The sequence below is a fragment of the Gopherus evgoodei genome, chromosome 9, assembly GCF_007399415.2.
Source record: "Gopherus evgoodei ecotype Sinaloan lineage chromosome 9, rGopEvg1_v1.p, whole genome shotgun sequence".
Lineage (NCBI taxonomy): Eukaryota > Metazoa > Chordata > Testudines > Testudinidae > Gopherus > Gopherus evgoodei.
In genome coordinates, this window is record NC_044330.1 from 50,541,723 (window position 1) to 50,561,222 (window position 19,500).

Sequence of the window (19,500 nt, forward strand, 5' to 3'; positions counted from 1 at the left end):
TCCAAAACCTCTGTTAGTCTATAAGGTGCCACAGGATTCTTTGCTGCTTTTACAGATCCAGACTAACACGGCTACCCTCTGATACTTGACACCATGCAAGGCACTGCATTTAGCCGTATGGAATGGAAATCCATCAACCTCATGAAGAAACTTGCACAAATACAGACAGATATCATCTTCCTTTCCAAATGCAAACGGATGGACATCATACCAAATGGACTAAAGGTAAAAAATCCACTGCTATCTACATACTACACGGACCACAGTGAGAGATTATGTCATACTCTATCAAAAAAACTGAGGAACCACCTGATCAGCATCCTATACAGCAAACAGGAAAACATCAAAAAAGAGCTCTCCAACCTGGAGACTCTCATTAATAACCAAACTTCTATACAAACGGACTTCACTAGAATAAGACAGGAGATCTACATTACTCACTTCACCGCTCTTCAAAGGAAAAAGGACTGTAAGCTGTCTAAACTCCTACCTGCCACATGGGGCCACAACAGTGGCACCCCTAACCCACCCAGCAATATCGTCAATTTATCCAACTACACACTCAGCCCAGAAGAAAAGTCTGTCCTATCTCGGGGACTCTCTTTCTGCCCTGCCACCCCCACCAACATGATACAGTTCTGTGGCGATCTGGAAGCCTACTTTCGCCGTCTCCGACTCAAAGAATACTTCCAGGACAACACTGAACAGTGCACTGATACACGGGTGCCCTCCCACCAACAGCACAAGAAAAAGAACTCCACATGGACTCCTCCTGAGGGTCGAAATGACAGCCTGGACCTATACATTGAATGCTTCCGCCGGCGTGCACAGGCAGAAATCGTGGAACAACAACATCACTTGCCTCACAACCTAAGCCGTGCAGAACGCAATGCCATCCACAGCCTCAGAAACCACCCTGACATTATCATCAAAGAGGCTGATAAAGGAGGTGCCGTTGTCATCATGAACAGGTCTGACTATCAAAAGGAGGCAGCCAGACAACTCTCCAATACCAAATTCTACAGGCCACTTCCCTCAGATCCCACTGAGGAATACACTAAGAAACTACAGCATCTACTCAGGACACTCCCTACACTAACACCAGAAGAAATCAACATACCCCTAGAGCCCCGACCAGGGTTATTCTATCTACTACCCAAGATCCACAAACCCGGAAATCCTGGACGCCCCATCATCTCGGGCATTGGCACTCTCACTGAAGGACTGTCTGGATATATGGACTCTCTACTCAGACCCTATGCCACCAGCACTCCCAGCTATCTCCGCGACACCACTGATTTCCTGAGGAAACTACAATGCATTGGTGACCTCCCAGAAAACACCATCCTAGCCACCATGGATGTAGAGGCTCTCTACACAAACATCCCACACACAGATGGAATACAAGCTGTCAGGAACACCATCCCTGATGATGCCACAGCACAACTGGCTGCTGAGCTCTGTGCCTTTATACTTACACACAACTATTTCAAATTTGATGACAATATATATCTCCAGATCAGTGGCACTGCTATGGGCACCCGCATGGCCCCACAATATGCCAATATCTTCATGGCCGACCTGGAACAACGCTTCCTCAGCTCTCGTCCACTCACACCCCTTCTCTATCTACGCTACATTGATGACATCTTCATCATCTGGACCCATGGGAAGGAGACTCTGGAAAAATTCCACCATGATTTCAACAGCTTCCACCCCACCATCAACCTCAGCCTGGACCAATCTACACAGGAGGCCCACTTTCTTGACACCACGGTGCAAATAAGTGATGGCCACATTAACACCACCCTATATCGAAAACCCACCGACCGCTATGCCTACCTTCATGCCTCCAGCTTCCATCCCGGGCACATCACACGATCCATTGTCTACAGCCAAGCACTGAGGTACAACCGCATCTGCTCTGACCCCTCAGACAGAGACCAACACCTACAAAATCTCCACCAAGCATTCTCAAAACTACAATACCCGCATGAGGAAATAAGGAAACAGATCAACAGAGCCAGACGTGTACCCAGAAGCCTCCTACTGCAAGACAAACCCAAGAGAGAAACCAACAGGACTCCACTGGCCATCACATACAGCCCCCAGCTAAAACCCCTCCAACGCATCATCAAGGATCTACAACCCATCCTGGACAATGATCCCACACTTTCACAGGCCTTGGGTGGCAGGCCAATCCTTGCCCACAGACAACCTGCCAACCTGAAACATATTCTCACCAGTAACTGCACACCACACCATAATAACTCTAGCTCAGGAACCAATCCATGCAACAAACCTCGATGCCAACTCTGCCCACATATCTACACCAGCGACACCATCACAGGACCTAACCAGATCAGCCACACCATCACTGGTTCATTCACCTGCACATCCACCAATGTAATATACGCCATCATATGCCAGCAATGCCCCTCTGCTATGTACATCGGCCAAACTGGACAGTCTCTACGGAAAAGGATAAATGGACACAAATCAGACATTAGGAATGGCAATATACAAAAACCTGTAGGAGAGCACTTCAACCTCCCTGGCCACACTATAGCAGACCTTAAGGTGGCCATCCTGCAGCAAAAAAACTTCAGGACCAGACTTCAAAGAGAAACTGCTGAGCTTCAGTTCATCTGCAAATTTGACACCATCAGCTCAGGATTGAACAAAGACTGTGAATGGCTTGCCAATTACAGAACCAGTTTCTCCTCTCTTGGTTTTCACACCTCAACTGCTAGAACAGGGCCTCATCCTCCCTGATTGAACTGACCTCGTTATCTCTAGCTTGCTTGCTAGCACACATATATATACCTGCCCCTGGATATTTCCATTACATGCATCTGAAGAAGTGGGTATTCACCCACGAAAGCTCATGCTCCAAAACCTCTGTTAGTCTATAAGGTGCCACAGGATTCTTTGCTGCTTTCTTTAAGTAGATGCAGAAGTGACCACCTGCAAAAAAGTTTGGTGTAAGTGCTTGTGCAGCATCACATAGGACCTCAGATTCTATCCCTGCCTCAGCCACCAAGTTTCCAAGAGATGCTGGCCAAGTCATTACACCAAACTTTTCACAGGTGGTCATTTATGCATGCAATTAAAGAATGTATCATAATGCATATCCACTAGAGGGGTGAAAAAAGACTGCATGGCCAACGTTCATTCCAGCATTTCTTAACTTGAGAGTGCTTGACTTTGCTACCTATTAATCCTTAATTTTGTATTTCTTATTTGTTATGGTTAAGTTTATTGATGAGAGCAATCTTAGCTAATGTTAAATTAAGTTTTTTGTTTGTGAATATAAATCAATAGTACAGCCTCCCCACAGTTTTGGAAGCCACACAATGCAATGGCTGGAACGGGTATGGAAAGCGGACAAACTGAACAGGGTTATATTAACAAGGACGGCTATGATGTCAGCTACTATAGGCATTTATCTGTGTTATTCATTTACCACTGAAATAGTGCAACCTCGAGCTCATGTGCCTTAAGAGAGAACAACGGGAGTCTTTTCAAAGATCATCCCTGCTGTATCTCAGCTGCCCATCTGTATTATGATAAATCTACTGGCTGAGGATCACATACTTATTTCCATGGCTACCATGATGCCTATTGTCAGGAGAGAGGCCAAAAAATCCAACTTGCAGCACAATTAAATGCCAAAATGGTACAATAAGATTGCTCACCATTATTAGCCTGGGTAAAACACATATTTTTCCAAATAACTCAAAACACTTGCTCATATAAATAGTGGCAGATTGCGTAACAAGAGGGACTTGGAATGTCAGGATTATGTGGAGACTTCCAGAGTCAGCCTACCGTAGTAATGTAGCGGGAATGGAATTCTGGAGCATCCTTCAAGAATGTCAGGCCAGGATGCGTTTCAACCACATCCTGAAAGACAAAACCAAATGAAATTGGAACAAGAGTTTTTTTCCTTTTAATTAGAGTTTAAAAATGACTGAGTTTATAAAGTGATGCTCTGTGGCACTTTCCAAACTGCAACTGCAGCATTTAAAAAGATAAATTACAATATTTTAAAATGAACCTTGTAAAAGTACAGGCATTTTCCGGACAATACGCACCTGCTGGGCCATTTTGATTTACTTAAAGACAGAAAAACAAAGGAAGAATTAGTGAGCAGATGAAAACTAATTTTTACTGATAGAGAAAAAAATTTTAGTTACTTAGACCATATGACTCTTTCCTCCCCAAATCCCCTTTTAATGCCTCGCAGATATTAATATTTGTCATACTGATACATCAGAAATAAGTGTTCTTCTGAAAGACTTTAAAAACAGCCCTTTGTTTCTTTCCAGAGCAATATCCAACAAAAGGAGAAAAGCTGCTTTTTTAAATCTTCTTTCATAAAGATACAATCTTGTGTGATCGGTAGGATATGCATAGCTACAGTCCATACCTTTTCCATACTAACTTGACTATTTTTGAATTTCTCTTTCTCTCAGAATAATTATTTTTTAGTGCCAAATCCTGGCCTAGTGGTATGGAATTCAGCCAAAGCTGCATGGTTGTGACATGTTCCTGACTGTGGAAGACCTGCTCGTATCGTGAATGGAAGAAGCCTCCAACAGGATGGCTGCATAAGCACTACATGCCTGCACTACAAGCATCTCCAGTGGCAAGAGGGAAGTATCCATGACTATGCTCCATCTATAAGAAGATGCTGTGGAGGCTCTGAGCATAAGCATGGCCTCCTTGAGGGCCAGTGGTGGTGAATAGCCACTGACTGACTGGTTATTTTGGGGATAATCTCTGGCCTATGCTATACAGGAGGTCAGACTAGATGATCACAGGGTCCATTATGGCCTTGGAATCTCTGAATCCACAAAAAGGATTATACAGTTCTTAGATTGCACTGGCAGATGCAAAATGAAGCTGCTGTCAGTTAGGAGGGGAAATATGAAAAGTGACACCAAGAAGTATAAGAAAAATCCATCCCAAAACTCTTATCCACCACCCCATAATGGTACCAGTTTTTTTGCGGGGAAGGCAAGCACCATCTGAGAGATCCAATCTTGCCCCTCAAGACATCTCCATGGTTATGTACAGTGGGCACCACAGTATCAGAAGTGTATTAACACTGGAAGGAGCACAGAGAAGGGCATGGGCCAATGATCAGAAGAGCTGGAGGGACTAATTTATGGAAGGAAGATTAAAAGAGCTTCCTACGTATAAAGCTTAGCAACAAAAACTAAGGAGGGACATGAATAAATTGCCTAGGGAGGTTGTGGAATCTCCATCATTGGAGATTTTTAAGAGCAAGTTAGACAAACTCCTGTCAGAGATGGTCTAGATAATACTTAGTCCTGCCATGAGAGCAGGGGACTGGACTAGATGACCTCTCAAGGTCCCTTCCTGTCCCATGATTCTATGATATGCAGCTACAAATATCTGAAGGAACTAGACACCAAGAATTGAGGGGGATGTTTGTTTTTTATAGTGTATAATGGTAAAAGAAAAAGCAATGAGATGAAATTAAAACAAGGATAATTTAGGTAGAATACAAAGAAAAGCTTTTTGTACAGTGGAATATAAATATGTAATAGGCTAGCTGACATTTACAATACTTTAGTTTCATAATTCTTTGCAAATATTTTAATGGTAGATTGCACTTGGTAGTCTGGAAGAAGTGTTATTAGGTAAAGTAAATAACTAACTGTTAACTGCATCTTAACATGCAAAGGTTTTATACTTTAGTCTAATATGTATCGATCTCACAGTGCCTTGTATATTCTCCAGTCCTGAGTTTTGAGATTTGCAGATACACGCACATGGAGGAGCTGGGTGGATTCAGTTTAGCTACCTGTTAATTCCAAATGGTTACCCCAACTGGAGACCATGGGTCAAGTTAAAGTTTTGCATAACTTCAGCAGGAGCTGCCACTGCTCAGCTCCTTCAAAAATGAGCAGCCCCTTACATTAATATTTAAATTTAAGTCTAAAAAGTTCCTCCCCAAGTAGAGCCTATTCAAAGCTCTGCATGCCCTTTACATACACTGAAGAAGTTACAAACAAATATCCCAAATTAGCAACACCCTTCCCCCTGCTCACTCAACCAGGTACTGCTGAGCAAGGTTTATGTACCTGAAGTAGTGGGATGAAATCCTCCTGCTCTAGGTAGTTGCAGCTGGATTTTGCAAGAAGGTAAAGAAATTTGGCTGCATCATCATGGCAGCTCTGTAGTAATCTGTGAGAGAGAGAGATAAGGCTCTAAATTACTCAAACTAATTCATACTCTTAGAGGACATAGCAATCAGAAGCCACAGTTTGATTGTTAGGCTCCTTATTTAAAGTGCCAAATTTCAGCCAGAAGTTATGTAATTTATGCAAAGTTGTGACCATGTAAATTATGCACACCTGACATCAGAAGGGTAACACCTTATTTTCTTCCTTGATACCTTGAAACAATGCCCAAGTGTTTCTTGGAGGGGCTGAATATTGTTTCTCCCTGATGTTACTGTGACAATATAGGTGTGCTCTTTGGTGATTGCTAATATGGTTTCACCACCAAGGTGGATCTGTCACCACCGAGGTGTCACTGTCTCATAAAAGGGGATGGATATTTTACTCTAAGGGTCTATCTGGGTAGCTGCGCCAGCCTGCCCATCCAATAGTCACCTAACAACTTAAATGGGAGAGTTGCTAAGAGACATTCCAAGAGCCAGTAACCTTCATAGGACTAGCCCACACTCTGGGGGAGTGTCCAAGCCAGTTTGAAAAGGTTGGGTCAAGACAGAGTCACACAGACACACAGCAGGATCTGGGCTGGCTAGGAGAACGCAAGTTGATTGTGTTCTGTGTCTGCAGCTGAAGAGGAAAGTGCATCTAACTGGGCTTGTAGGGCAGCGTAACGTTAGATAAGACAATGCAAGTAGGCTGTTATTTTTAAAATTCTTTTTTTGTTTTATGTTTTGTTCCAACTGCTAAATAAAACACCTTTGTTTGAAGGAGGCTGTTGGTCAATATCACAGGACCCCGAAGGGAAGAAACGAAGGCATCTGAAACCAGTTGGCCCTGCAGGGTTACAAGTAATTTGTACATGAGGCCGTGTTCTTAGGGTCTGGCCAAAGAGTATAAGAATCACAAGATTCCACCCCAAGACAGCGAAGGTGAAAGAGGCCACACACCTCAGGGGGGCACTGGCACAGCTAGCTCCATAACTGTTACAACTGTCAAATAGAAATGATTGCCTTGAAGAAAAAGAAAAAGCCTTCTGAAGGCAACAGTTATAGTACTTCTTATCCCTGTGTTTTACTGTTCATTGTAGGGATTCATCAGTACAGTTACTTGCCTACCTATGCAGTGCAGTATGTCAAATGTTTACATTAAGTATTTATTTCAGGGGTTGGCAACCTTTCAGAAGTGGTGTGCTGAGTCTTCATTTATTCATTCTAATTTAAGGTTTTGCGTGCCAGTAATACATTTTGACATTTTTAGAAGGTCTCTTTCTACAAGTCTATAATATATAACTAAACTATTGTTTTATGTAAAGTAAAAAAGGTTTTTAAAATGTTTAAGAAGCTTCATTTACAATTAAATTAAAATACAGAGTCCCCCAGACCAGTGGCCAGGACCCTGGCAGTGAGAGAGCCACTAAAAATTAGCTTGCATGCCGCCTTTGGCATGCGTGCCATAGGTTGCCTACCCTTGGTTTATTTAAATTCTGAGACTTGAAGAAATCAATCTCTGTGCTTATTTGCTAAAAATGTATCGTTTTGTTCTCTTTAGTCTTCCTACAGGTATCTTAGAACAGCATTCCCATTTCATAGAGCCACAGGTATTAAGGCCAGATGGTATCATTAGGATCATCTCATTTGACCTCTTGCTTAACAGACCAAAGAATTTCACCCAGTGATTCCTACATCAAGCCTATAACTTCTGGTTGAGCTAGAGCAGATCTCTTAGAAAGGGACATCCAGGCTTGCCTTAAAACACTTAAAGAGGTGGAAAACTCTAGGTCAATTGTTCCAATGGTTAATTAATTATTATTATTATTTCTAATCTGAATCTGGCTGGCTTCAGCTACCAGTCATTGGATCATCTTATGCTTTTGTCTGCTAGGTTAGAGAATTCTTTTCTCCATGCAGGTACTTACAGACTATGATCAAGTGACTTCTTAATCTTCTCTAGGATAAACTAATCTAGAATTGAGTTTCCCTCATCTCTTTCTATACAGGGCAAGTTTTCCAGACTGCATATCATTCTTGCAGCTCTTTTCTAGACTTTCCAATTTTTTGAAGTATTGATATCAGATCTGGTCACAGTATACAGTAATAGCTTCACAAATGCAATATACAGTGGTAATATCACCTCTCTACTTCTACTTGATAATCTCCTGCTTGGCTAATTCTTTTAAAACTCTTGGTTGCAAGTTATCTGGTCCTGCAGTTTTAAAAAATGTTTGGCTTTAGCAGTTTTCTGTTTAACATTCTACCTAGTTACTGTTGGAATAGAAAGTATTTAATTAACTGTGTAAGATAAAAAATAAGTCATCCAGCTGTTTTTCAAATGCACAACAGAAATATTTATTGAAGAACCTTTTCTGCATCATGATTGATAATTTTGCTATACCCATCTAATACTGGACCTACATCAATGTTATGATGATTGCATTTGTTTCTTATTTATTTTAAAAAATTATTCTTATTGTCCTTAACTCCACTGGCCACAGATTTTTTCATTTATACTTTTAGCTTCCCTTATCAGTTGGAAAGATTCATGTCTTCTCACTGTCTGAAAACTACATTTTTAGTACATGAGTATGCCTCTCTTACTCTGAATGGGTGAAATTCACCTTTCTGCAAAGCAAAAGCATAAGGCCTATATACCACTTGAATCCCATTTAGGCCCTAACTTGGGGGTTTAAGAAGGAAGTATGTGGCACAATAGGGTTTTTGCTAGTCCTCTGCAAAAGGGAGAACTGCACCCTGTGTGTGTAAGAGAGGCAGAACTGGCCCTTAGAAATCAATATTCATAGAATCGTTGAAAGGTAGGGCTGGAAGGGACCTCAAGAAGTCATCAAGTTCTGCTCCCTGCACTGAGGCAGGACCACATAAACCTAGACCATCTCTGAGAGGTGTTTTTCCAACATGTTTTTAAAAACCTCCAGTGACGGGGATTTCACAACCTCCCTTGGAAGCCTATTCCAGAGCTTAACTACCCTTATGATTAGTATCATGTGCAAATTTTAGAAGCATACTCTCCACTCCAGGGCCGGCTTTATGGATGGTAGGGCCTGATTTGAATACCCAGCGGCGGTCTGGTCCGCTCCGGGTCTTCCACAGCACCAAAGGATCCCCCGCCACCAAAATGCCGCCCAAGACCCGGAGCAGACTCCCCTGCCGCCGAAATGCTGCCCAAGACCTGGAGCAGACCCCCCCCGCCAACGCCAGGTGAGTAAAAATAAATAAATAAATAAAATAAAAAAGACGCCTAAGGCGCAGGGCCCTCTTAGGCATGGGGCCCAATTCCGGGGAATCGGGGGAATCAGCTGAAAGCCGGCCCTGCTCCACTCCTTTATCCAAGTCATTAATGAAAATATTGAATGGCATCAGGCCCAGGACTGACCCCTGTGGGACCCCATTAGATACACCTCCCACTTTGACAGTGAACCATTGATAACTACTCTGAGAGTACACTCTTTCGGCCAGCTGTGCACCCACCTTATAGTAATTTCATCTAGACACATTTCCCCACTTATGAGAATGTCATGTGGGATTGTGTCAAAAGCCTTACTAAAATCAAGACATATATTGCTAATATCCATTTCTTATGGAGTTCTGATCTCTTTTAACATAGAAAAAAAATGTAACATTTAGCATCCGTTAAAGATGGATCCAATCAGATGCCATAATAGAATCTCTCCCCTATATTTTAATCTTTTTCCAAGACTGCAGTATTTGAAGATGCTGCCAAATTCTACTGACAAAATTCCCTACCATACAAATCACCCCAAAGAGGCAAACAATGGCTTCTTTTGTCAAGTGTGTGCGTGGGAAGTGGAGAAGGTTGGGGAGGGAGGCTGTGGAGGGGAATCTGCTCCAACTATAAAAATTGCTAGCAGGGTGTGGTGCTTTACTGAATGGAAATATGCTCTATAGGATATCTTCTGTCTGTGACCCAGAGGAGTAAGTACTTCAGAAGAGTGGAACATTATTTCAGTCTTCGCTATTTCCTACTGCGTAACATTGTTGGTCAAGATTAACACAGTTATCCAAATAACTGGTGTCTATAGAACCGAAACACATACACAAAAATGAGAAATTCCCAGGTTTTCACCAAGCCCTTACTGAAAAATAATCATAACAGGGACTGAGAAACAATGTAGAAAGTATCAGGCTCCAGAGATTTCACCAGTTATTGTGATGGAAACAATAAGTTACTCAAAAAAAAATTACTCAGTAATTTTCAAGAACTGCAAAAATTAAAACACATTATTTATTTGTTATTTACTAGTAATTACTTATCATTAAAAATAATTAGTTATTAGACACCTGCACCCAGTCCTATGCGCATTTTCACCTGTGAGTAGCTTTATGCATGTGCATAGTCTCATTCAACTCATTGGGAATACTCAGGTGCATAAAGTTATGGACATATTTAAGTACTTGCTGGACTGAGGCATTAGAGGCTTGAAAACAGGAAATTGTAGAAAATGGTTAAATAAACAAATGCACAGCATTTAGCCATAACGCGGCACTGGGAGTTCATGTTCAGTGGCTTTGCAGCGGGACCCACTCCTCAGCCAGTTCTGCTATAAATCTGAGGTGCATGTAATCTAGTCTTGCTGATTTAAAATGTTTAACTTTAGTAGATGCTCCTCCTTAGTTAATGCTGGAATATAAAGTATTTCATCATCGCATGTCACGAATACTTTACCCATTACCAAATACAGAATATGCAATATACTTAATCAAAGTGGCTCCATCACATCAATCTGAAAATAGGGGCAAATATAATGGTCCCTCTAGAGAAATGCATTAACACTTATTAAGTGAAGGTTATGAGTACAGAGATTTCTTATGTTGTCTCTTTAAGTGTAAACAGTGGATCTAGCACGCATGCCTTGTGGACAGTTACCGTAGGCCCAGCCCATTAAGGGACAGATTAAAAAGTACGCTCAGTCACCATATTCTTCCTCCATCAGCTTGACTGATGGAGCATCATGCCCTGTTTTTAACTCTTTAAATTTTTGGTTATTTTTTCTCTTTAAATTGCTTCTTTCATAAATCAGTGTGAAAATCTAATGAGAAGAGCATTTTTAGAGTCATAATGAAGTATTGACGCAAAAGTTAGGAAAAACTTTCAATAACATTAAAACAGAGTGAGTTTTAATCACTCTTTGCAGAAACATGCTGCTGTGCTGCAGAGTGAATCTGACAATTTTCAGGCTAAACCAACTTGCAATCCCAAAGCTACAGAGAAACTAATATAGGCCTTTATAATAAGAATTGCAACTTTAACACTGGAGAGGCTGTTGTGATAGTGAACGGCAAATTAGACATGAATGTGCAGTTTGATTGCTGCAGAAAGAGCAGGGAGGCTTTGGGCTGCATATGCAAATGCATATGTCACCAAAAAGAGAGGCACTAGATTCTGGCTGAGCTATTTTAAAATGGGAGCAGAAAGTTGGGCTCTCAAGACCATATTAAAATATGTGGACTGATTTTCAAAACTTCTGCACACTAAGTAGCTGCCACTGACCTTGAATGAGATTTTTGGGTGCTTAGCACTTTTGAAAAATAAGGCCACTTATTTAGGTGCCTAAAATGGACTTGGGTGTTTAAAGTTAGGCATCCACGTTTTAAAAAGAAGGCCTGTTTCAATATGGTTATGGTTAAGGGTTGACTTGATGACAGTCTGTAAGTACCCACATGGGGAACAAATATTTAATAATGGCCTCTTAGCAGAGAAAGATCTAACATGATCCAATAACTGGAAGTTGAAGGTAGACAAATGCAGACTGGAAATAAGGTGCACATTTTTAATTGTGAGCGTAATTAACCATTAGAACAATTTACCAAGGATCATGGTGGATTCTCCACCACTGACTATGTTTAAATCAAGATCGGGTGTTTTTCTACAAGAGCTGCTTTAGGAATTATTGTGGGGAAGTTCTAGGAAATTCTGGGTTATACAGGGGGTCAGACTTGAGAATCACAGTGGTCCCTTCTGGCCTTGGAATCTATGAATGTCTGAAAATTGAAGGGTCTTCATAGAAGAGCAATAAAAACGATCAGGGGCCGGAGAAACTGAGGAAAGATTAAAACAGCAAAAAATAGTTTGGCAAGGAAAAGACAAAGTAGGGCATGATACCAGTCTACAAATATTTGAAGGCTATGACAATGAAGAAGGGATAAGAACTATTTGATATGCAAGAGAGATTAATTAGGACTCAGTGGAGGAACCTATGATACAACATATGTGTCAACAAAAACAATCTGACTGTGACTATCCTTATACATTTTACAGTTTTACTTTGGTAACTTGATGCTGTTATCCCAACAGTTTTTATATTTAGCTCAGGAAATACCTAGGGAGCACAGCTCCAAAGGCAGTTTGAAGGATTTGAAGGGTGCCCACTGAACTGGGCTGTGGAAGAGGTGGAAATCATACTGCTTGGGACTTTAAAAATTAAACTAAGTGATATTGCAGACATGTCCTACAGGCACAAAGACTGGGTAAGATAACAGGGCTGTTACATCTCACACTATCTGTGATTCTGAGCCTTCTAGCCAGAGCTCTCAGTAGCCACAGGAGAGAATTCAGAAAGTAGCCTTGACAATGGCATACTCCAGAGACAGTGAAACTCCTCTTACAGGGCCACGTGCTTACTCAGGCATTTGATAACAAATGAAAAACAAGTAAAGCCTCAGGATCTGACCCACTGTATCATGTCACTCCCACCCACATCTCAGCAACCTCCAGTTTACCCTCTACTTCCTCCCACACCTCCACAATGACAGCAGAGCCCCAGTCCTGCTTCCCTCACATCATCATCGTAACACTCTCTTTGCCCCCTGCACTTGGGATGCCCGTCTACTTCTCCTCCATCACGCCCTTCAATCTCCTCATTTAAATACTTCCTTAGACTCCTCTCCTGACTGAGCTTCCATTCTGTAAGTAGGACTAATCCCAGTAACAATGTGACCGGTCACTGTAAGCCTCCTCCTCTCTTGCCCCATTTCCCTACTTCTAGTTACGCACACACACGCTGCACCAGCACTCGTGAGAGACTGTCAGCTCTCTAGAGACAATGTCTTTCCACCTGTGAGAGGTGTAGAGCTAACCTCGGGGGATGTAAAGTAACAAGCATAACAAATAACAGTGGCTGACAGGGCCCTGATTCAGGAAAGCATATCATCACAAAGTCTGCAGAACTTAAGCACTTTCCTGAATCAATGCCAGGGAGCAGAATGGTTGCATATTCACTGGAGCGAGGGAACACGATGCAGAGAGTCAGGGCCGGGGGTGCACTTCTACTGAATGCCACAGAGCTGTGCTCCACTTTGGCAGGGAGGGGTCTTTGGAGACAGGCCAGGGAGATGCAAGGATAGGCACACTTAAAGTGCCCAAGTAGGAAGTGTGCCAAAGAGAGGCTCTGCAGTTGGAAGAAGACTGCCTAGCGCTCCCTCCCCCTCCTCCTCCCAAATGGGCCAGATTCGAAAGCAATCCTGTGGAATTGTGCCTCCAACAGGGGTTGCCAAACAATTTACAGCATAAAGGACTCTACCGTCCATCCCAGAATAGGACCCACTATTCTAGGGAATGATACTATCTCCAGACTCACTCAGTGTCCATGTCACTGTACCTCATACACACAACATTTGCAGATATGGGCTATTCCTAATCAATGGATGCAGACTCTGTTAAAGCATTGGGAGAAACAAACATTCAGTAAATGATGGGGAAGATAACTGAAACCAATGTCGATTTTAAAAGACAGATTTAGTTGGACAGAAGGAGAAGGGGTTTGAAGAGCCTGGTGGGTGAGCAGGAAAGCAGAACTGAAGAAGTGTTAGGGCAGCAATTGGGTGGCTGGCCTTTTCCTTTTCTGAGGAAGAACGTTCTTATATGCTGTACTCACTGTCTCCACATAGCTACGAACGAATGTACAGATACAAATCCCGTCCTTTCTCCCCCTGCCGCATTGAACATGGGGGCTTTCCAGTACAGAGGGCAGCCACATACCTGCAAATGAAACACACAAATACACCGTAGCTGAGAAGGCTGGGATGTTAAAACAGTCACAGAAAGGGCTTATTTATTCATGAACTGTATATTCTGTCAACAAACAATCTAATTTGTGGGCTCTCACACCGCGATACAGAACCCATTGGGCCTTATACCTCATCAGGCCAACACAAGAAGTCAACAGAGTCAATCAGCCTCCACTAAGAACACCATGCTCCCTGGCCCTCCCTATGTTGTTACATATAGGCAAGATAATCCCATTTGTTCTGATGGCGCATATAGAGAGAGGCAGTCTGCAGCGTCTAGGACTAAATTTCCTATGGGATATGAGATCAGCATCTGCACTGGCTTTTACTTCTGGGTGCAATTCAAAGTGCTAGCCTAGGAAAACAAGTGCATTATGATTTCCATGGTGCTTCAGAGAAGCAAACCCGCCAAATTCCTTGAAAAATGCAGCAGTCAATCCAATCATCAAGAAGCCAATGCTCGACCCTGCAGAGTTCCCCAGCCACCATCGTGACTGCAACCTCCCACTCCTGGACAATATAACTGAGGAAGCAGTCGCATACTGAGCCTGCTGGTTACATCATCCAACCTCCTAGACGCCTTGCAATCTGTGTACGGACCAGAGCACAGGACAGAGACTGCCCTACTGGAACTAAAAAGATAAGCTCCTCACAGCCATAGACACGGAAAAGATCCCCCTGCTCCAGTGTTTAATTTGTAATGGAAGAAGGGCTGGGGCTCAAGCAATTTTTTCACATTCATAACTCATGCAGCAAGCCCGAGGTGCCAGGGTTGTGACCTGCCAGGCTCAGAAGTACTTGGGCTGTGACCTGCCAGGAACCTCGGCCAATGGGAGCTGCAAGGGCAGTGCCTGCAGGCAGAAGCAGCGCACAGCGCTACATGGCTGCCCCTGAGCTTAGGAGCCAGACATGCTGGCTGCTTCCAGGAGCTGCCAGAGATAAGTGCCGCCCAGCTGAAGCCCGCACCCAGTAGCCTCTCCCATATCCCAATGTCTGAGCCCCCTCCTGCACCCAAACTCCCTTCCAGGGCCCGCACCTCAAACCTCCTCCGCACCCCACCCCTCTGCCTCAGCCCAGAGCTTGCTCTTGCACTCCAAACCCCTCACCCCCAGCCTGGAGCTTCCTCCTGCACCCCAAACCCCTCATCCTAGGCCCCACTCCAGAGCCTGCACCCCCTGCTGGAGCCCTCACCACCTCTTGCACCCCAACCCTCTGCTCCAGCCCCATGAAAGTGAGTGAGGGTGGGGGAGAGCGAGCGAAGGAGGGTGGGGCATGAAGTGAGTAGGGGTAGGGCCTCAAAAGGGGCAGGGCAAGGCTGTTTGGGTTTGTGTGATTAGAAAGTTGGCAACCCTGCTGTGACCTGCCAGGCCCAGAGGTGCTGGGGACTCTGACTTGGCACAAATTAAGCATTATCCTGCTCATAGTTCTGGACTTCCCTCCAGCCTTTGACAAGTGTACCACAAGGTGCTGCTAAGATGCCTATGTGATGTAGCAGGAGTAGATAGCCCGGCTCTGTTGTAGCTCCGGCCCCTATCATTCCTCTCCAAAGAGTGAGATGGGTAACTGCTCCTCCTCTCTGAAGGCCTTTGTTGAGTCACACTATCCCTGCTTCTCCTCGAAATCTCCATGAGGCCCCTGGGAGACCACAGGCTCCGCTGGCAACAGCATGCCAATAACACTCCATTCTCTATCTCATTCTCAACTGATGCTACCACCGCCAAGAGGTCAGAATGCCTGCAAGAGATCGTCTCTTGGATGAGGAGCAGCTGGCTCAAGCTGAATCCAGGCACGACTAAAGTGATTCTGATTGGAAACGGGAAACGCGGGGGAGCACTAATTGAATTACAAGCCCCACCTTCCACTGAAAGCCTCTCTCACAGGCTTATCTTTTTTTATGTTGAACAAAGTTCTCTCCTTGGCGCCCTCCACTAACTTTTTCCTGTGGTTGTCGCGTTTCCTACCAGAACACCAGGCAGCTGAATAGCTACTTTTGGATGTGACCATCCTGATTTCAGTACACAGTACATGAGCCAGGCCTAGGTATGCAATGAAAAAGGATGGAGATTCACATTGTGCTGTTTTATTAATAAAGGCTCCTAGTTCTATTGCACTTGCTTCAGAACCCTGAGTAATATCAGTACTACTGTATTGCAGCAGTGGACCTTGTCACAGCTTGATGTCATCAGATAATGTGCTGACCCAGGGATGTCTCGATGTACCATTGATTGAGGCACTGGTCTCCTCTGCACAGCTATGCTGCTTTTTCTGTTTTGAGTCTGGCAAGGCCCCAACAGACACCTTTGCTGCCCTTGCATGACTCATAATGTGACACATGAAACTTTTTTGTCCCACACCTGATGGTTTCCTGGGCATCTTTTCAGAGGGTGTGTTCTGACAGCTGCTGTCACCTTTATTACAAAGCCAGTCTCTGCAGCCACAAAATTTTTGCTCATGAAACTAGAATGCCCCTCCTGGGTGAAGTGCCACTGTTCCAGCTACAGCATCAATGAATAATGTATATTGAATAAATGAGAATTTATGTTATGGTTGCTATTGCATTAACAGTGTGAGGAGAGTACATGCTTGAAACATGGAAGAATAGGGTAATGTGGCAAATGGTTCCTGAACCAGGTGTTGTGTTCCCCAGATCCAGGCTCTTATTTCCTGACTGTTCGAACTCTAAAGCTGCTGAACTCCTACGTCTGCATTATACAAACTAAGCATCCAAGAATCAGTGCAACATGGGGTTTAGCTGGCCATATCCCCCTTCTGCTAATCATGTGCTGAAAGAGACTGTTGTGCTGGAGGTGGTGTTACCAAGCAGTGTCCCCTCCTACAGACCTGCCTGAACCCCTTGGGTATGTACTCGGCATGACAAGCCTGTGCCGCTGCTCACCGTTGTCCATGCTACCCTGGGTACACGACTATTTTTAGCATGCTAGCTCAATGAGAGCTGATGTGAGTACATCTATACATGCTGGGAATCACAGCCCTAGCTTCAAGTGTAATCATAGCTATAGAGTAGGCCTGCTTCATGCCACCTCAGGATCACAGTGGCAGAGAGCTGAGCTTAAATGAGGCAACTGGTAATGTCTGCAGTTGAAGTACACCAGCACTCCTGCCTAGTAGCGCAGACTAGCACCAATGTATCTGGGGATCTGGGTCTGTGATAGGTTTCCAATCAAAACTAACCAACAGCGTGAATTCCTAGTTTCAGATCCTGAATGCTCATAATGAAGCACTCATTAAAAATATAAAGGCTAAAAATTATAGAAGTTTGGTGAATAATTTCAAATTACAAATAAAGTTGAGAAAATCTGAACCAATTAGTGAACAGAAAAACAGGCAAAGGATTAGTTCCTGATATCACACCAGACTAAACCCATTTATTCCAACAGTTAGTCCAGATTTGCACCAGCATAAGTGAGGTCAGAATTTAGCTCCATATGCCCTGGACAAATTATTTACAACCAAACTGTATGTAACAGTTTTGAATGTGTTCTCTGCTAAACTTCTTTGCATTTCTAACAGGTGTGCCTGTTGGCCAGGGAAGTTGTCATTTTGTGAGTCAGATGTGACTCAGCGTGTATCAGAGGTGACACACTTCATCTTTTTCCCACGGAGACTTAATTGTGTTCATTCTTATTTTATTGTTTCCTTAATATAACATAAGTCATTCAAACTGTAAGTACATTTGTTCATTGTGCACTGAAAAATATAAAACTGCAACTAGAATTGAGCAAATAGTTAATAAATGTAATTAATGTTTCACTGCCCCCCAAACTGTGAGTGACTCAGTGAATGGCTACATTTACCTTGGCAATTTTCCCCATTTCATAAATGTTGGCTCTCTCATCTTCAAACTCGGTAAAGGATGCTTCGATCCTGGCAATGGTCTCCTCATGATTGTTGCAGACACTTGGAAGCCCTTTGGGGAAGTAGAAACGTGGAATGTTTATGGATACAGGGGCCTTGATAAGGACTTTATTCACAGTCACAAGAGGTCGTGGGCTGACTGCTGACTTCAAAGGGACTGGGGATGGAGTCCCAGGCTTCTTCTCTTGTTTATTTTGAACCTGAAAAGATAATGCAAGAAATAAATACTTTCCCTACCATATGAAGTTAAAAAAAAAAAAAGGGGAGGGGGTGGAACCCTCCTGTTCCAAATGCACAAGACATTAACAAGCATAAAAAATACTTAGTAATTCATGTGTGTATAAAGTGATATAAAACTCCCATGTTAAAATTATTATTAAGGTTGCAAAGTCAAACATCCAAAAGCTAGGAAATGCCAGATTAAAGCTGTCTGTACAACCTTAGCACCGTCCCTCGGTACATGTGCATTATGATACAAATTTCAAATCACGTATTACTTTTTCCATAGCACCTCTGCCCCATTCAGTGCACAGGATGGCTGATGTTCAGGGCGTGAAGCCCTGTTCAATATTTCTTTTCATTCTCATCATTCAGTGTGGCCTCCACGACTTGTTAACTGCACAGCAGCCAGCTCCTGCACTGAATGAGTTGTTGGACTTTTCTGTTTGTTTGTTTATTTCCTCATTGAAGTAGAAGCTTATTTCTATGGTGTTCATCACTACAGTTCCTGAGAGCCTGAATTCACCCTCATAACAGACACCCGAGGCAGGGCAGTATTATTATCCCCTTTTCCAGATAGAAGAACTGAAGTCCAAAGATGTTAAAGTCAAGATTTGTAAGAGTGTCTCATAATTCTGGGAGCCTTAGTGACTAGGTGCCCAAACTGAGATGCCCAAGACCTGATTTTTCAGAGATGATGAGCACTGGCAGCTGCCATGTACTTCAATTGGAATTGTGAGTCATCAGCACTTTTGAAAATTGTTCTCAAGGAGGGCACCCAAGAGACAAGGAACACAAAATTAGTAGTTGCATCTTAAAAGTCTGGTTTAAGGTCCCAGTTCAGAAGAGTATTTCTTTGTAGGAAAGGAATGTAAGCAGATAGCTCAGAACAAGACTTGAGCATGTGCTTAAGTGCTTTCCTGAATCTGGGACTAAGGCCTTGGCTACACTCACACTTTACAGCGCTGCAACTGGGGTGTGAAAAAACACCCCCCTGAGCGCTGCAAGATACAGCGCTGTAAAGCGTCAGTGTAATCAGGGCAGCAGCGCTGGGAACACGGCTCCCAGTGCTGCACGCTACACCCGTAAGGGATGTGGTTTACATGCAGCGCTGGGAGAGCTCTCTCCCAGCGCTGCCGCTCTGACTACACTCA

General features: G+C 43.4%; 1 protein-coding gene across 5 annotated transcripts in view; it reads right to left on the minus strand.

The window, feature by feature from the left end:
* Window positions 1-19,500, minus strand: part of PPP2R3A (protein phosphatase 2 regulatory subunit B''alpha) — a 165,029-nt gene that overhangs the window by 66,580 nt on the left and 78,949 nt on the right. For all 5 annotated transcript variants that reach the window (XM_030575839.1, XM_030575842.1, XM_030575840.1 and 2 more), the window contains 4 exons: window positions 18,067-18,327; window positions 14,119-14,222; window positions 6,117-6,219; window positions 3,832-3,906 (listed from right to left, as the gene is read on the minus strand). In XM_030575839.1, coding sequence (XP_030431699.1) covers window positions 3,832-3,906; window positions 6,117-6,219; window positions 14,119-14,222; window positions 18,067-18,327 — 543 coding nt within the window. The remainder of the gene's footprint in view (window positions 1-3,831; window positions 3,907-6,116; window positions 6,220-14,118; window positions 14,223-18,066; window positions 18,328-19,500) is intronic.